The sequence below is a fragment of the Oncorhynchus kisutch genome, linkage group LG1 (genome assembly GCF_002021735.2).
Source record: "Oncorhynchus kisutch isolate 150728-3 linkage group LG1, Okis_V2, whole genome shotgun sequence".
NCBI classification, from domain to species: domain Eukaryota; kingdom Metazoa; phylum Chordata; class Actinopteri; order Salmoniformes; family Salmonidae; genus Oncorhynchus; species Oncorhynchus kisutch.
Window position 1 is genome coordinate 69,473,898 of NC_034174.2, and position 19,008 is coordinate 69,492,905.

The following is a 19,008-nucleotide window of genomic DNA, read 5'->3' on the forward strand; positions in this document are numbered from 1 at the left end:
ACCTCCGCCTTTGCGGAATGACGGGGGATATGGTGACTAGTGTATCCAGGTGAGGCCTCATTTAACACAGTAAATTCATCAGGCTAAAGCTATGTTTCAGTCAGACCAATCACATCAAGATTATGATCAGTGATTAGTTCATTGACTATAACTGTCTTTGAAGTGAGGGATCTAACATTAAGTAGCCCTATTTTGAGATGTGAGGTATCATGATCTATTTCAATAATGGCAGGAATGGAGGAGGTCTTTATCCTAGTGAGATTGCTAAGGCGAACACCGCCATGTTTACTTTTGCCCAACCTAGGTCGCGGCACAGACAATGTCTCAATGGGGATAGCTGAGCTGAGCTGTCCTGTTTGTGGGTGAGTCCCAGAAAGAGGGCCAATTATCTACAACTTCTATCTTTTGGGAGGGGCAAAAGCGATTGAGTTGTGAAACTCTGCTGTAGAGCTCATCACTCCCCCTAACTGGGAGGGGGCCAGAGACAATTACTCGATGCCGACACGTCTTTCTAGCTGATTTACACGCTGAAGCTATGTTGTGCTTGGTGACCTCTGACTGTTTCATCCTAACATCGTTGGTGCCGACGTGAATAACAATATCTCTATACTCTCTACACTTGCCAGATTTAGCTTTAGCCAGCACCATCTTCAGATTAGCCTTAACGTCAGTAGCCATGCGCCCTGGTAAACAGTGTATGATCGCTGGATGATTCGTTTTAAGTCTGCGGGTAATGCTGCAGGTAATGGAGTCGCCAATGACTAGGGTTTTCAATTTGTCAGAGCTAATGGTGGGAAGCTTCGGCGTCTCAGACCCCCGTAACGGGAGGAGGAGAGACAAGAGAAGGCTCTGCCTCAGACTCCGACTCGCTGCTTAATGGGGAAATCCGGTTGAAAGTTTCTGTCGAATGAATGAGCGACACTGGTTGAGCATTCCTACAGCATTTCCATCAAGAAGCCATGAGAAAGTTGTCCGGCTGCGGGGCCCGTGCGAGGGTATTTATACTAATGTTACTATCTGTACATACTGGTGGCACAGATGCTGTTTCATCCTTTCCTACACTGAAATTACCCTTGCCTAACAATTGCGTCTGAAGCTGGGCTTGCAAGCACAGCTATCCTCACCATAAGGCGATTGTTCTCCTGTGTATTATGAGTAGACTGACTGCAATTAGAAGGCATCATCTTAATGTTACTATTTAGCTTCGTCCATTGTAGATCCTAACGAACTATGTCCAGATAAAGCGTCCGGAGTGAAAAAGTTGAAAGAAAAAAAAGTTGAGTGAGGGAAACACAAAGTAAGGTTGGCAACAAAACGCACAGCAACACGTAAACAAGTCTGCAAGTTGTGACCGGAAATGACGGAAATCCACTTGATAACTGCTTGAGCATGTTGTTGGTAATCGTGTCTTTGTAATCTGTCTGGCCCCGCAGCCTTGTGTATGTTGACCTGTTTGAAGGTCTTACTCACATCGGCTACGGAGAGCGTGATCACAGAGTCTTCCGGAACAGCTGGTGCTCTCATGCATGCCTCAGTGTTGCTTGCCTCGAAGCGAGCATAGAAGTGATTTAGCTCGTCTGGTAGGCTCGTGTCACTGGGCAGCTCATGGCTGTGCTTCCCTTTGTAGTCTGTAATAGTTTGCAAGCCCTGCCACATAACACGAGTGTCGGAGACGGTGTAATACGATTCAATCTTAGCCCTGTATTGAAGCTTTGCCTGTTTGATGGTTCATCGCAGGGCATAACAGGATTTCTTGTAAGCTTCCGGGTTAGAGTCCTGCACCTTAAAAGCGGCAGCTCTGCCCTTTAGTTCAGTGCAAATGTTGCCTGTAATCTATGGCTTCTGGTTGAGGTATGTACGTACAGTCATTGTGGTGACGACGTACTCAATGCACTTATTGATAAAGCCAGTGACTGACGTGGTGTACTCCTCAATGCCATTGGAAGAATCCCGGAACATTTTCCAGTCTATGATAGCAAAACAGTCCTGTACTTTAGCATCTGCTTCACCGAACCACTTTTTTATAGACCAAGTCACTGGTGCTTCCTGACTTAATTTTTGCTTGTAAGCAGTAGTCAGGAGGATAGTGTTGTGGTCGGATTTACCAAATGAAGGGCGAGGGAGAGCTTTGTATGCATCTCTGTGTGTGTAGTACAGGGGATCTAGATTTTTTTCTCTTTGGTTGCACATTTAACAATTTGATAGATATTTGGTAGAACTGATTTAAGTTTTCCTGCATTAAAGTCTCCGGCCACTAGGAGCACCACCTCTGGGGTGAGTGGTTTCCTGTTTGCTTATTTCCTTATATAGCTGACTGAGTGCAGTCTTAGTGCCAGCATCTGTCTGTGGTGGTACGTAAACAACCACAAAAAGTATAGCTGAAAACTCTCTAGGCAAGTAGTGTGGCCTGCAATTTATCACAATATACTCTACTTCAGGTCAGCAAAATCTAGAGACTTCCTCAGATTTCGTGCACAAGCTGTTGTTTACAAATATGCACAGACCCCCTCCCCTCGTCTTACCGGAGTGTGCTGTTGTTTGGGGTTTTAGGCTGGGTTTCTGTACAGCACTTTGAGATGTCAGCTGATGTACGAAGGGCTATATAAATAAATTTGATTTGATTTGATTTGTTCTATTTTGCCGGTGCAGAGTAAATCCTGCTAGCTGAATATGCATGTCGTCATTCAGCCACTATTGCGTGAAAGATAGGATATTACAGTTTTGATGTCCCGTTGGTAGGATATTCATGATCGTACCTCGTCCAATAATTGCGCGTTGGTGAGTAAAATATAACGGCAGCTTTCCCACTCGCCTTCTGCGGGTCCACACGAGGCATCCCACTCTGTGACCCCTGTACCTGCGTTTCTTCCTCTTGCATATAACGGGGATGTTGGCCCTGTCGGGTGTTTGGAGAATGTCCTGTGCGTCTTGCTTGTTGAAGAAAAAAATCAATCTAATCTGAGGTGAGTGATCCCTGTCCTGATATCCAGAAGCTCTTTCTTTGCTGTAAGATACGGTGGCAGAAACATTATGTATTAATTAAGTTACAAATAACGCAAAAAAAATTGAATTGCAAAATTGGTTGGGCGCCGTTAAAACTGCTGCCATTTCTTCCGGCACAATTTTCTCCGATGTCAATGTTTGAGTGATTACACGGAAATGCAAGTAATATTTTTGTGGGAGATATGGAGTAATCATAAAACAATTTATTTCAGAAAAACTAGCTGTTGAAAATATAATTATGTTTACTCATAATCATCTATCCTAAGCACCATAAAACACAGTCTCGGGACCTGGGTGGTCTTGACAAAATGTACATCTTTATGATCAAACCACCTCTTCACAGGAGTGCCATCCTAACCAATATCAGTGTTAACCTATGTGTGGGAGCTTTGCACATGCATGGCAGCCCAGCTCACATTAAAACAATGTGTAAATACACTTTAGATTAGAACCAAGATTCTATTACCCAACCCACAGGTCTATCAGCAACACTCGCCAATCGTTAGAGTATGTGTTTGGGGTTCTAAGGCTGTGTTTACACAGGCAGCCAAATTCGGATCTTTTGTCCACTTATTGGTCTTTTGATCAATCACATCAGATCTTTTTAAGATCTGATCGGTCAAAAGACCAATTACTGGGAAAGAGACCAGATTTGGACTGCCTGTGTAAACACAGACTAGATACCTGTAAGACATTGTGATGGGTCCAAAAGTGAAAGACGGAGAAAGGCCCCACTATTAATCTAACCCTAGGTATAATGAGGCTGCTTTGAAGGCTTTCAAAGGGACAAGGGACAAGGGACAAATGGCCTTTGTTTATGCCAGGCTTGCCGTCCAGCGGTAACTATTTCATGTCCAAGTCGGTCCATCTGCTAACTAACTACGACAGAAAACTTTGAAAGTAAAATAAACTGTAATCGAAGGAGAGCCTTTATTCTCCATTAAGTGACAGAGTACCTTTACTGTCTGGTGAAGGCCCAATCCCTTGACGGGACGGTGGCTTCGCAGAGGACAATGCTGCCATCTTTCTTGACAAGGGTATTTTATCAAGTGCAAATATTCTGCCTCCAATCAATTCTTCACCGCTTCGTCCGCTCTTACCGTCTATAGGTGGCTAGAGGATAATAAGAAAAAAAACGTGGCCTCTTAAACGACGCTCATTGCGGATGTTCGAGTGGTAGTGGGTGTCACATAGCATCGACGCCAAATTAAAAACGATTTACCTTTCAGTGTCAAAAGAATGGCGGTAGAACAGATCAGAAAGGGAGGTGGCATCCCATAATACCGTGAAGTCATCCTGACACCGTGGTGACAATTGATTCAGTGCCTCTTAAGAATACCTCTCACCTGTTTGGGTTCAGGAAGGAGACACTCAGTGACCTCGCTACCATAGAGGAAATTGGGAAAATATTCCAAATAAATAAAATAACACAGTATAGTATCTATAACAACAACATACAGTGTAGTATCGACAAAACAGGATACAGTATAGTATCTACAACAACAAGATACAGTATAGTATCTACAATAATGAGATACAGTATAGTATCTACAGTAACAAGATACAGTAGCTTTAACAGGGACTTACTGTATAGCAGTATCTGAAGATTAACTTGTAATACACAAAAGTGTCGGTGACAGCAATTCACAAACTATCATATTGATCATATTAACATTATTTATGCTCAACCTTTGTCTTGCAGCCTTTGCATTTACCATAAGTATTTTACATACACTGTGGTAGCTGCTATTTGTTAATGACATGCCCATCACTAGAGACACACATACATATCCACCTAATAGCTTTAGATAATGCATTTTCCACACAGTGACATTGTGACAGACAGGAATACAGCAGTATATATGTCTAAATGCCTGCAGCAGTGAAAGTAAGTGATGGCTGATTCTGATCTGCCGTGTTGGTGCTAGGGAGAGCAGTGTGTACACTTTAGCTCCTGGCTATAGCTTCTGTAGCTGGCTGAAGCAGGTGTAATGTATCAAGGTTTGTCAGACAGTGTGCAGTGATGCGGTTTGCTGGCTCCTTAAGACTTCAGTGCTGATGAACTAGGAGAAACTGGAGGTGTTAGACTTTGAGTAAAGGTTTGTGCTGAAGTTTGGCTTTTTAAACACTTTTTCCACAACACGGTTGACAATGTTTTTTTCAACACTGGTTTTCCCAAAACTGTATTTTTCATTACACTGTTTTAGCACTGTAACACTTGGACAACTGTAATGAAGAAGGAATGACCTGCAAAACATCATTTTAACACGCATCAATCACATTTATTTTTTAAAGCCCTTTTTACATCAGCAGTTGTCACTATGTGCTTATATAGATAGCCAGCCTAAAACCCCAAAGAGCAAACAATGCAGATGTGGAAGCACAGTGGCTATGAAAAACTCCATAGAAAGGCAGGAACCTAGAGAGGAACTAGGCTCTAAGGGGTGGCTCCTCCACTGGCTATGCTGGTTGGAGATTATAAGAGTATATGGCCACAAAGGCTAGATCATTCTTCAAGCTGTTCAAATGTTCATAGATGACCAGCAGGGTCAAATAATATAAACAGTGGTTATAGAGGGTGCAACCGCTCAGCACCTTAGGAGTAAATGTCAGTTGGCTTTTCATAGCCGAACGTTCAGAGGTCGAGACAGCAAGTGCGTGAAAGAGAGAGAGAGAGTGAGAGAAAAAGAGGATCGAAACACACATGCACACACACACACACACACACACACACACACACACACACACAGTAACGTGTGGGATATAGCAATAAGAAAGTCAGTTGATTGTGCAGTGCAGACCACCTCCTATTGCCCTTCTTAGAGTTTTAAGAATTCCATGACACAGAGGGAAATGCTTTAATGTAGAAAAATACATTTATTTGAAACAATTTCAAAATGACAGTTTCTTAACAGTAGAAATATTGAAATAAAGATGAAACGGAACAGTACTGATGATGCATGCATTTGTGCAATGAAGAGTATTACAATGGTCTGCCCTTAGAATCATAATGCATGTGGTAAAGAGGTCAATGGAACGCAGACCGTGGGGATTAGCGCACATTCAACAAATCTGAGCTAACAAAGTAGATAGTCAAACCTGCCATGATTGATATAATGTAACAGGCCCACTAAGTGGTTACTGAAGTGTGATTTGCGTATGTTTGGCTGTTTTGGCTGCACAACGTTTAGAAGTTTTCCCTTTTCAGGTTTGAAGAAGTGACTGCTAAATGCTAACTTCCGTTCGTATAAGCTTGTAGCATTGCTATTATACAGAAATCGGTGGTGGTAGTCAAAGTCGTTTTTAACTGTTATGCAGTTGATGGGTCACGATGACATCCATACAAGCATTATACTCCGATTTCCACCTCAACATAGTGTGAAATACACATACAAGCAATAGCCTAAATGTAGACAAATTCCACTGACCTCATTAATGCATCTATGTACACTAAGATTTCTTAATTTCCCTTTCCCACAATCTTGATTCCCTTTCAAATTTCATAGATAATCTTATTCAACATTTGCAGCAAAGAAATAATCAAACCAGCTCAATAGAATCGTATGTAAAGCAACGAACACAAGAGAAAACTATTCAAACGAATGTTACAGAATAAAATATCTACACCAATAAATAACCACACAAACTGTAACAAATGTAACAAAACCCTATTACTTTCCCTACAAACCTGCAGCAGTACAGAAAAATACATTTTCAAAACAGGTCTTGCCTCTGAAGGATGTCTGAAGAACAGCACTGTTGAATGATCGACGACCAAGGCAAAAATGTCAACGCATGATTCCCGCTCATAGGGTAAAAGGAGCTTCGAGGCTCATGGGATGAATGGTTGTAATCCACCGTTCTAATGGCCTTACATGCCAAAGGAAAGTCTCTCCGAAGAAATTCAGGAGAAATAAAAGGAATTATACATGTGGATGAACTCTGAGTGACCTTTTAGCTCAGCTAGTTCAGCTTTGTCTGCCAGTGGAGGCAGTGGAGGACTTGCCGTAGGAACTGGAGGTGGCGGAGATGACACAAAGAAAAAACACTTTAATGTTCCTGTTATCTGTCACTACGTTAATCTTTCTTTTTAATAAGTATTTGAACAAAGCCAGTGTGACATTGAGAACATTAAAATTAGTTGTCAACAACCAACACAACAGGGACAGTCAGATGTGTGAGGATGATGCAGTTATCGTGCGTACCACAAAACAATGTGTTGCTTTGTATGTCCTGTCAGGAAGAATGCCTCTGCAGATGGAGTTTGATAAATCATAACAATGTTAGCATGTCGCTACAGCAACAGTTTGCTATGACAACTGCTATAACACTCTTATTAGAATGTAACACCACTCTTGTTACAATGTAACAAAGGACTATAGATACAGAAGCTCACGCTCTTTCCTTTACTACTGAACACACTTATATACACGATCATGGGAATCACTTTGCTTGTGCAACATTCTCTAAACATTCCCGCCATTCTCTCGTCTCACTCTCCTGTGTGTCATCACGTGCCGACTCTAGGCACGGCAGTGTGGGATAGCTCGGGCATGGTGATTTCGGTGCTTAATCATCCACCCATCTCCGCTTACTGCCAGACTGGCTACACCTGCTGCCAGGGACCTGTGCGTGACTGGATCTATCTGCTACTCCTGCTAGTGACAGCTTTCAGAGGACTGCATTGCACAGCAGTGGAGTGGAGGAAACTAGGTACTAGATAGCATGCACACTATTGTGTGTACAGTATTTCATTACAGTAGGGAATTCAAGTGGTGGAACTTTACTCAACAGTTGGTTTCTAACTTCTAAATGAAGCTTATGAAATGTGTTGATAGTGGGATCATTTGATAAGACTCATATGGATGGGATGGTGGTTTAAAATCATTGTCTTGTGTAGTTTTTACTCTAGACACCTCATCAGATGAGTGGAAAGTCAACACAACATTGTTTTCTTCCCTTCTTGTATGGAAATAATGTTTGAGAGATAATGTTTGAGAGATAATGTTTGAGGATATTACCATGAAACTCTATGAGAGTTGATATGCTTTACAGAGACAGAACACTCTATGAATAGATGCCAGCAAAGGACAAGACAAACTATATCGCTGCAAAATACCCTGAATCTACTTGTCCTTGTCACGCTGATGGGCCTTATACAATATACTCATCAGTAATAATAACTGACATGTACAACAATGTGGGATCGTCTTGATGAGTCAGACACAAATTATATCCATGGATCATAAATGGTCGATTCCACTTTTCTCGTTACATTCAAAGGGCAAACATTAGAAATAATCCCATAATGTTTATGGCAAGTTTTGTCTTTTACAAAGAGTTTAACTGTTGAGATGCAGGTAAAAATGACCACCAATTCTGTGTTTTTTTTATTTAAATTTCAAGCAGGGGAGGCGTTGTGTAACCCTGGTTTGATATTTAGAAAATGATGCCCATCTTACCAGTTAAACCCTTTGTACAAGACAGATAAATTATATAGCCAAAAATTTACTAAATTAATACTATGCAAGTCTTTATATATACTGTATGTAAAATTGGCTGAGCTCTTTTAATTAATAGAAAATAACTATTTACAACACTTGCTTATCTACAACACATACATCTCGTACTTAATAATAACATGCACAAGTCAAGGACCTCATTAAAAACAAAGTTGGACTCTTTCTATAAGTAACATCTTTCTTTTTAACACACTTTTAAGAACTGATGACAGGCCATGACTAGATCTCCTGTGTTCGGCATTGTACGTTTACTACAAGCGTGTGAAAAGTAAATATACATATATTATATACAGAGCGATAACAGATATCTAAAGATAATATGGTACAATTTCAATAATATTCCCTGTTAGATCGGAGACCTAGACCTAATGGCCCATACAGACAAAAACTCTTAGACCTCATGAAAACTAAAATGTTAAGAAATGTACATAGCTCTCTTCATAGGTTTTGATAAAGGCTTTGAGAAAAGTCAATGAAATAAGACAATTACCGACTGAAAATTAAACCTTTCTTCATAATCCAAATTGTGTTACAGTAGGCCTATGTAGCTTATACTTGTTATTAAAACTTGTCTTATTTAGTGGATTGAGTTCCAATTTGCCGCATAGATGCTATCAGACAAGACACCCATGCACTTCAGTATAAATGAGGTCCTTAGAAAACTATTAACATTGGGGTTGTGTTTGAGAAATTACAAAAGAAACCAGAAAAGAGTGAACCCTCAAAATGGCAATACTTTAAGTCTGTACACATTTGTTGCATTCCTTCCCTGGCTTTACACGCTAGTACAGTTAGGGATCTCCCTTGTGCTCTCGCAGGCATTTCCAATTCGCCCTGGGGTAGAGAGAAAAAAACCACAACATAAGAACAACATAGGTTAGTCCACTGGTAGTAGAGGCTTTGATGTCTATGAAACAAATACCTACCTTGACACTGATACTGCCTGTTAATTACTGGGGTTTCATTACGGTGTCTTATCAAAAGCTCTTAAGCTGTTGTTTCATATGTGGGACATTAGTGGCTGACCCATTGGTTCGTTTGTTTCCTTGTTTTCTTCTGAAGATTCTCTACTCCTCCTTTTTCCTAACAGTTAATTCCATGTGAAGAAACAATGTAGACTTTATAACACAATGTAGTGTATACACTGCAGGTCAAAAGTCAACATTTTATACATGGAGATATGACCCATATGTGTTTTAGTCCAATAAAATTCATTTGGACAAAGTATGTGAAATATTGTTTGAAGTTCATAGTCACCAAATTAGCAATTTGCTATTCAAAAACGATTTATCAGACTAAGTTTATATCTTACGTTTAACCCTGGCGTCCATCTCCTTCTCCATGACTTCTTTGGGTGTAGAGAACTCACTGAGGGTGGTTTTAGGCGTGCTGTCACTCTGGCTGACCGAACCGATCATCTCCTGCTCTTTCTCCTGGTTCACCTCTGCGTATATGTTCATCCAGGGGATTTTTCTACAGATTGGTAAATGTAGACAGACATCAGTCATGTTACAATAGGGAATGACTATTCAATGATGGTCCGTCCCATTGGCAGCATGTTTATTACACTTTTTGTTCAGAGTTGGTATGTTGACAAAACTACACTGCTCAAAAAAATAAAGGGAACACTAAAATAATACATCCTAGATCCGAATGACTGAAATATTCTTATTAACTACTTTTTTCTTTACATAGTTGAATGTGCTGACAACAAAATCACACAAAAATGATCAATGGAAATCAAATTTATCAACCCATGGCGGTCTGGATTTGGAGTCACACTCAAAATTAAAGTGGAAAACCACACTACAGGCTGATCCAACTTTGATGTAATGTCCTTAAAACAAGTAAAAATGAGGCTCAGTAGTGTGTGTGGCCTCCATGTGCCTGTATGACCTCCCTACAACGCCTGGGCATGCTCCTGATGAGGTGGCGGATGGTCTCCTGAGGGATCTCCTCCCAGACCTGGACTAAAGCATCCGCCAACTCCTGGACAGTCTGTGGTGCAACGTGGCGTTGGTGGATGGAGCGAGACATGATGTCCCAGATGTGCTCAATTGGATTCAGGTCTGGGGAATGGGCGGTTCAGTCCATAGCATCAATGCCTTCCTCTTGCAGGAACTGCTGACACACTCCAGCCACATGAGGTCTAGCATTGTCTTGCATTAGGAGTAACCCAGGGCCAACCGCACCAGCATATGGTCTCACAAGGGGTCTGAGGATCTCATCTCGGTACCTAATGGCAGTCAGGCTACCTCTGGCGAGCACATGGAGGGCTGTGCAGCCCCCCAAAGAAATGGCACCCCACACCATGACTGACCCACCGCCAAACCGGTCATGCTGGAAGATGTTGCAGGCAGCAGAACGTTCTCCACGGCGTCTCCTGTCTGTCACATCTGTCACATGTGCTCAGTGTGAACCTGCTTTCATCTGTGAAGAGCACAGGGCGCCAGTGGCGAATTTTCCAATCTTGGTGTTCTCTGGCAAATGCCAAACGTCCTACACGGTGTTGGGCTGTGAGCACAACCCCCACCTGTGGACGTCGGGCCCTCATACCACCCTCATGGAGTCTGTTTCTGACCGTTTGAGCAGACACATGCACCTTTGTGGCCTGCTGGAGGTAATTTTACAGGGCTCTGGCAGTGCTCCTCCTGCTTCTCCTTGCACAAAGGCAGAGGTAGCGGTCCTGCTGCTGGGTTGTTGCCCTCCTAGGGCATGCTCTGGACACTACGCTGACAGACACAGCAAACCTTCTTGCCACAGCTCGCATTGATGTGTCATCCTGGATGAGCTGCACTACCTGAGCCACTTGTGTGGGTTGTAGACTCCATCTCATGCTACCACTAGAGTGAAAGCACCGCCAGCATTCAAAGGTGACCAAAACATCAGCCAGGAAGCATAGGAACTGAGAAGTGGTCTGTGGTCACCACCTGCAGAACCACTCCTTTATTGGGGGTGTCTTGCTAATTGCCTATAATTTCCACCTGTTGTCTATTCCATTTGCACAACAGCATGTGAAATTTATTGTCAATCAGTGTTGCTTCCTAAGTGGACAGTTTGATTTCACAGAAGTGTGATTGACTTGAATTTACATTGTGTTGTTTAAGTGTTCCCTTTATTTTTTTGAGCAGTGTATATTAATCCCCCTATTATCATGAAGCCACTAGATATCTAACTAAGAAAATATTAATCTTTACATCATTAAATCCCCATTTGACATCAATGTAGTGATATAATACTGTAACCCTGATGCATATACATTTAGCCTAATCTCAGAAAAATATTTCCCCATTTATATTTATGAATAGAAATTTGTTTCATCCACTCGTACTTCAATTTCTTTCCAGTTACAAGTCATTTTGTTACTTAATTGTTTTGCTTTGTCGTGTGTGACATTTCAATAAATCTGTTTTTTCTTTAGATTAATGCGGGAATTTCCATATCCATAATTGATGCGTTTTCAGCAGACTTTTCCATGAGAATCATTTTAATAATTCAGCTACTAATAGCCAAAGTATGGCAACAGCATATTAAGCAATTGAATGATAGTTTTCTTAACATAACATCACTGATTCACACCCGTGCCTCATGCATCCAAATCACTCTAAATCTGTTTACTACATCTACAGTATAAAGGCCATTTGAAAAGTGACTTCAAAGAAACGTCATTAGTTAATTGTTGGTTGATGCAGGCCCTACCAATCTGTGCATTATTAATGACGATAGCAGGTTATTCAAGCAGTGCTGCGAGACAGTGTTCATAGATATAATCATAAAGTACTGTACATAAGTACCTCTTGAATTTGTAGATGAGAAACACTGCTAAACCAAGGAATACTACTGACAGGAGCATCAGCATGGCTGAACTGCTGTGTCTCGGGATGGAATCCACCAATGGTGCTGTAACAGAGGGTGGTGGAAGATGAACGTTAAACATAACAAGAACAGACCAACACAATAAAGGCTAATCTGGGAATGCCTCGGAGATTTACCCGCTTCATTGCCAATATTGATCCTATACCGTATAATATTGTATCACTAATAACACCCATGGAGTACAGTTGAGGTATATATTTGGCTTCAAAATAGTCTGCTACAGTAGGGCTACATACAGTCAATGAATATGCTTTACTTTAATCAATTTGTTGATTCAAGTAAATTAATCCGGCTATGTATTATGGTTCGATCCAAGTGCATTTTTAATATCCCAAATTTAAAAGGCTGTGATTGCGTGTAATTACCTTTTCTCCAACTAAAAGACATTGGCTTTAAACAAGCACAGCAGCATTTATATTCAGATGTAAATGCTAAATTGTGGTTAAAACAAGCCTTTTACAACTGTCACAAATGAAGTGCAACACAGTAACACTTACTGTGGAATAAACAGGAATTATGTGGTGCTGATTATACTATTTAACACCTCTCTCTTTGGTATTACACACCCTTGACACACAAACACACACACTTTACGGTCCAGCACCCGCAGACCTGCTTGTGTATACCTAGTCCTGTAAGCCACAGACTGCCAGCTCAAGGCTATGTGTTCTCACTGGGATTATGTGGCTAATAGAACCGTCAGAATATGTACTATTAGACCTGTCAAACCTGGCAAATCCTCTCTCCAACCTCCACCTCCACCCTTACAGAGAAAACAACATGTGAAGAGTTCCAAAAAGTTCAATTTTACGTGAAATTATCTGACTTTCCACACGTGAAATCATGTGGACTTTCCTTAAGGGCACTTCCAACTTTAACCCTCAACTCTTCCATGTGGACCCAGCTGCTGTGGTAAGTGTGGTGTTGTATGAGTATATACTGTAGTAGAAGGCTGGACTACTCTGTATCCATTCAATACTCTCAACTGAGAATCTTTTTCCATTGTGAAAGAGGATTTGTGTTGTTTTTGGGTAGACGCTGGTAAAGCATTTTAATTGCAGCCAAGAGTAGTTATTTGTTTGTCTCATTTTGAGCCAATACTTAAACTGATGTAATGTTGTTGATTATTTTTAGGCGATTCTGATTTTTGCATGCATTGTGAAACAAACTTCTCTTTTTTTGTCATTTTCTCAAGGACTGAAATATACTCAACAAAATTTGACTCAGTGCAACACTCATTTTGTGGTTGGATGGTTGTTCAAGACAGTGAACAGATGTTGGGCGACTTGATGGTAGATAAATATCAATTGTCTCAAGGAGTTCCACTTAAAATAAAAATCCATTCTCCCTTTCCTCCCACGTCCTCCTCCAATCTTTGTACATCCAAGATGGTGACAAACATATAAGGCATTCTAAATACAGAACAAAAAATGTGTTTGGTTTATGCTATACAAATATGAAGACATTAGCTCCAGTAAATGACATTGCATTTATGACATCACAAAAAGAAACAAACACAGCTGAAAATGTAGAGAAAATAATGATTTTTCATGCAAGTACATACAGTTAATATATGTAATTATCTTGATACTAACTTCTTTCCTTACCCAAAGTTAGCTGTGTGATGTAAACGATTACTCTTGCTCCTGGCTTTAGCTCAAACTCAACCAGATTCTGGTTCAGAGCACTGGCAAGTATCTCAGAGATCTGTTGAAGGAGATGAACGAAGCATCATTTAGTCAAACAATTCTCACACTTTTCAGCTCTTTCAATTCACACACAATGCATAATTAAATAGCATTTGCTGTTTCGTCATCACACCCACCACATTGGTTCAGTTGTATCAATTGTCGGACTAGAAGTATAAAATTAATGTCTGCATGTGTGTGTCATTTCAGCCATGACAATGCATTTATCCTATTGTGTGAATTGGCGTAAAGGATTGGAAACAATGTGTCATACATGCCATGACAGAATTACAATGACACTCAAAATGTCATTGTCCAATCTAACTATCCCATACCTGCTCTAGCTCCTTCTCGCTCTTTTTCCGGCCCTCTGATTGGTTCTTGTGTGGTAACAGGAAGAGCTCAGCGGCCGTTGGCACACCTGGAAACACTGCAACCAATAGCTGATCCTCTGGAAAGTCTGACACCTGTTGACAATGGACAATACTGTTGGAATATGTTCATACTTGTATGGTATTCTTAGTCTACAGTTCAAAAACTGCCCTTAGATTATATATATATTTAACATATTTTGAAATCAAAGGAGAGGGATGTGACAATGAAAAAGATTTGGGCTTGACCAAGATGTGTTAATAACCAATACAACCTCCATGTAAACAATGCTACAATCTGTCACCAAACCAATAGATTACAAGTCAGCATAAATACTACTTTATTTTTTTGGTAACACTTTATTTGACACCTAAGCATCATAACACGTTATGACACGGTTTTAACCATATGTCATAACAGTTGACATAACATTGTCACTGTTATGACACATATATTTAGACAAGTTGTGACATACAGTGCTAGTCAAATGTTTGGACACACCTACTCATTCAAGGGTTTTTCATTGTAGAACAGTAGTGAATACATCAACACTATGAAATAACACATATGGAATCATGTAGTAACCAAAAAAGTGTTAATCAAATCAAAATATATTTACATTTTAGATGCTTCAAAGTAGCCACCCTTTGCATTGATGACAGCTTTGCACATTTTTGGCATTCTCTCAACCAGCGTCATGAGGTAGTCATATGGAATGCATTTCAATTAACAGGTGTGCCTTGTTTAAAGTTAATTTGTGGAATTTCTTTCCTTCCTAATGTGTTCTAGTCAATATGTTGTGTTGTGCCAAGGGAGGGGTGGTGTACAGAAGATAGCCCTGTCATCAAGGCAAAGGGTGGCTACTTAAAAAAATCTCAAATCTCAAATATATTTTGATTTGTTTAACACTTTTTTGGTCACTACATGATTCCATATGTGCTATTTCATAGTTTTGATGTCTTCACTATTATTCTACAATGTAGAACATAGTACAAATAAAGAAAAACTGTGTCCATATTTATGACTGTTATTGTATATTACAATATTTTATGGTTGGTTATGACATCTATGTAAGAGTGTTAAAGAGCACACAAAAAACTACCACACAAGGCAGACCAATCCATTCTACTTGTAAATAGTATGTTATATAACAATTCTTAAATTGTCCATTTTATTAATTGTGCACACATTGATGCCAAACATGTGCCTAGCCCAATGCTCTGTCACTGATGACTGGGATGAAAACAGGAGAAGGACAAAACACCCTCTTTGGAACTATGTAATATGCCTATCTGGCTTATATTATTACCCTTACAACAACAGAAATGTTCCAGATTTTGGAATCAAACTTATATTCATGTATATGTCGCGGTACCACTAGGGGGAGACATTCAAACTGTTAACTGCAGTGCAGCCTCATACGTTGGAAGAAGAGAAGCAGGAAGGGAAGCCCAGTGGAAACATGGAGAAAGGAAAAAGGAAGCTTCTTGGCAGGGAAAAAATAAAAAATAAATAATACAATTTAGAGATACAGTGGGGCAAAAAATAATTTAGTCAGCCACCAATTGTGCAAGTTCTCCCACTTAAAAAGATGAGAGGCCTGTAATTTTCATCATAGGTACACTTCAACTATGACAGACAAAATGAGAAAAAGAAATCCAGAAAATCACATTGTAGGATTTTAAATGAATTTATTTGCAAATTATGTTGGAAAATAATTATTTGGTCAATAACAAAAGTTTCTCAATACTTTGTCATATATCCTTTGTTGGCAATGACAGAGGTCAAACGTTTTCACAAGGTTTTCACACACTATTGCTGGTATTTTGGCCCATTCCTCAATGCAGATCCCCTCTAGAGCAGTGATGTTTTGGGGCTGTTGCTGGGCAACACGGACTTTCAACTCCCTCCAAAGATTTTCTATGGGGTTGAGATCTGGAGACTGGCTAGGCCACTCCAGGACCTTTAAATGCTTCTTACGAAGCCACTCCTTCGTTGTCGATGTGTTTGGGATCATTGTCATGCTGAAAGACCCAGCCACGTTTCATCTTCAATGCCCTTGCTGATGGAAGGGGGTTTTCACTCAAAATCTCATGATACATGGCCCCATTCATTCTTTCCTTTACACGGATCAGACGTCCTGGTCCCTTTGCAGAAAAACAGCCCCGAAGCATGATGTTTCCACCCCCATGCTTCACAGTAGGTATGGTGTTCTTTGGATGCAACTCAGCATTCTTTGTCCTCCAAACATGACGAGTTGAGTTTTTACCAAAAAGTTATATTTTGGTTTCATCTGACCATATGACATCCTCCCAATCTTCTTCTGGATCATCCAAATGCTCTCTAGCAAACTTCAGACGGGCCTGGACATGTACTGGCTTTAAGCAGGGGGACACGTCTGGCACTGCAGGATTTGAGTCCCTGGCGGCGTAGTGTGTTACTGATGGTAGGCTTTGTTACTTTGGTCCCAGCTCTCTGCAGGTCATTCACTCGGTCCCCCTGTGTGGTTCTGGGATTTTTTCTCACCGTTCTTGTGATCATTTTGACCCCACGGGGTAAGATCTTGCGTGGTGCCCCAGATCGAGGGAGATTATCAGTGGTCTTGTATGTCTTCCATTTCCTAATAAATGGAGGACAGAGGAGCCTCTTAAAGAAGAAGTTACAGGTCTGTGAGAGCCAGAAATCTTGCTTGTTTGTAGGTGACCAAATACTTATTTTCCACCATAATTTGCAAATAAATTCATAAAAAATTCTACAAAGTGATTTTCTGGATTTCTTTTCTCATTTTGTCTGTCATAGTTGAAGTGTACCTATGATGAAAATTACAGGCCTCTCTCATCTTTTTAAGTGGGAGAACTTGCACAATTGGTGGCTGACTAAATACTTTTTTGCCCCACTGTAAATCCTTTGATGTTGTTGTTGTACTGAATTCTTTACGATCATGTATTTTTTCCTCATATAACTTATGGAAAATATACATTATACATCCTGTGTTACTCTACTTGGACTAAGAAAATACAATTTATGACACTGTCAAGAAGCATTATGACCATTCTTTGTCACTTTACTTGGACTAAGAAAATGTACATTGACACTGAAGAAGCATTATGACCATCATAATGATATAAGCCATATAGGTCTATCATGTACATGCCCTTATGTCAGACATCAGTCACAAAGAGGGTGTCTTGGCCTACTTCTGAAATCTGATCCTGCATTCATCCCAGTCCAGAGGAACAGTGCATTGGGGTAGGTACATGTCTGACATCAATGTGTGGGCAATTTTAGAAAATGCAATATAACATAAATATATGGTTTGCTTTGTGTGGTGGGTTTTGTGGGTTTTGACACTCTTGTGTAGATGTCATAACCAGCCTTAAAATAACACAATGTCACAACAGTTTAAGACAAGTTGTTTTAGCTTTAATGACAAACTATGACATGACTATGACTGTGACATAACATGATATGATCCTAGGTGTTAAATAAAGTGTTGAACTTTTTTTCAATCCAAATTCAACCTCCATGTTTTTGCAAAGTGTATTTCTTTCTTGATGAGAAGAGTATGTCTTGCAAAACAACTGTTTTTCCATGACTTCAAAATAGCTACTACAAAATGTTTTTCTTCATAATGTCCTTTATCCACTTTAGATTACCGGCTAGGCACAGGGTTCCAACCAGAAATCAGTGTTCATTTAAAAAGCCACTCATGTTTGTATGGGAACTCTATTTGGCTAATGGCGGACAATGGAGTGGCGTAGTCGGTGAGTCACATACACTTGATGCACATCAATTATCAAGCCTTAAAATCACTATTTGAGTGGAAAAGTAGTGGACAAATATAGAGCAAAGGAATGACATGCAATGAGGGGAAAGAGGTATGGAATGGCAGAGGAAATGGGAGATGGAAGGGGATAGGATACAATAGCACCTGTAAAAATCAATACACTCAGCACAAATGTTCTTTTTGCGATCACTCATTACTCTAAAAAGCCTTCGGGCTCTGTGTGCTTAGGTAGCGCTGGCATTTTGTGCCCCCAAAACTCATTTTCTGGAGTGAAAAATCTGATCTGGGTTAAGGGAGGAGAGTGGGTGAGTCAGACTGAGTCAGATGAGTGAGTGTTTTGGAGGGAACTTTGTCAATGCCCAAATTTGGCTGAAAAACCACCTTTTCAAGACTGTATCTTGTCGCTTTAATATTTTAACAGCAAACACATTTGGAGCGGCTTCCTCACAATCTTACTGTATGCAAAGCTAAATAAATAAGATAAACAGTGGTTGATTACTAATTACTATTGTAAACACACCAAGACGTGGATTCTGTTTCTCATTCGTCATGAACTTGACAATATTGGGTTATACTATTTTCATAACCCCTACCATTGGGCATTATTTCCAACAATGTTGTTATAAATATGTTATGATGATTCACCTATATCTATGATTTTATTCTGTGAAGTCAAGTACAGTCGTTACCGGGGGGGGGGGGGTGCCCTCTCTTTGGGAAAAAAAAGAGGACATGTTAAACTCTTTCACCACACTGATAG

The 19,008-nt window shown here is 40.3% G+C and overlaps 1 protein-coding gene across 1 annotated transcript in view; it reads right to left on the reverse strand.

Annotated features, from left to right (window-relative positions):
* Window positions 1-5,861: 5,861 nt before the first annotated feature.
* Window positions 5,862-19,008, reverse strand: part of LOC116375209 (VPS10 domain-containing receptor SorCS3-like) — a 218,950-nt gene continuing 205,803 nt past the window's right edge. Inside the window, exons 23-27 of the mRNA XM_031831344.1 lie at window positions 14,425-14,556; window positions 14,009-14,108; window positions 12,320-12,425; window positions 9,838-9,998; window positions 5,862-9,359 (exon numbers count right to left, since the gene is read on the reverse strand). Of these exons, the coding sequence (XP_031687204.1) occupies window positions 9,301-9,359; window positions 9,838-9,998; window positions 12,320-12,425; window positions 14,009-14,108; window positions 14,425-14,556 (558 nt within the window). The 3' untranslated portion in view covers window positions 5,862-9,300. The remainder of the gene's footprint in view (window positions 9,360-9,837; window positions 9,999-12,319; window positions 12,426-14,008; window positions 14,109-14,424; window positions 14,557-19,008) is intronic.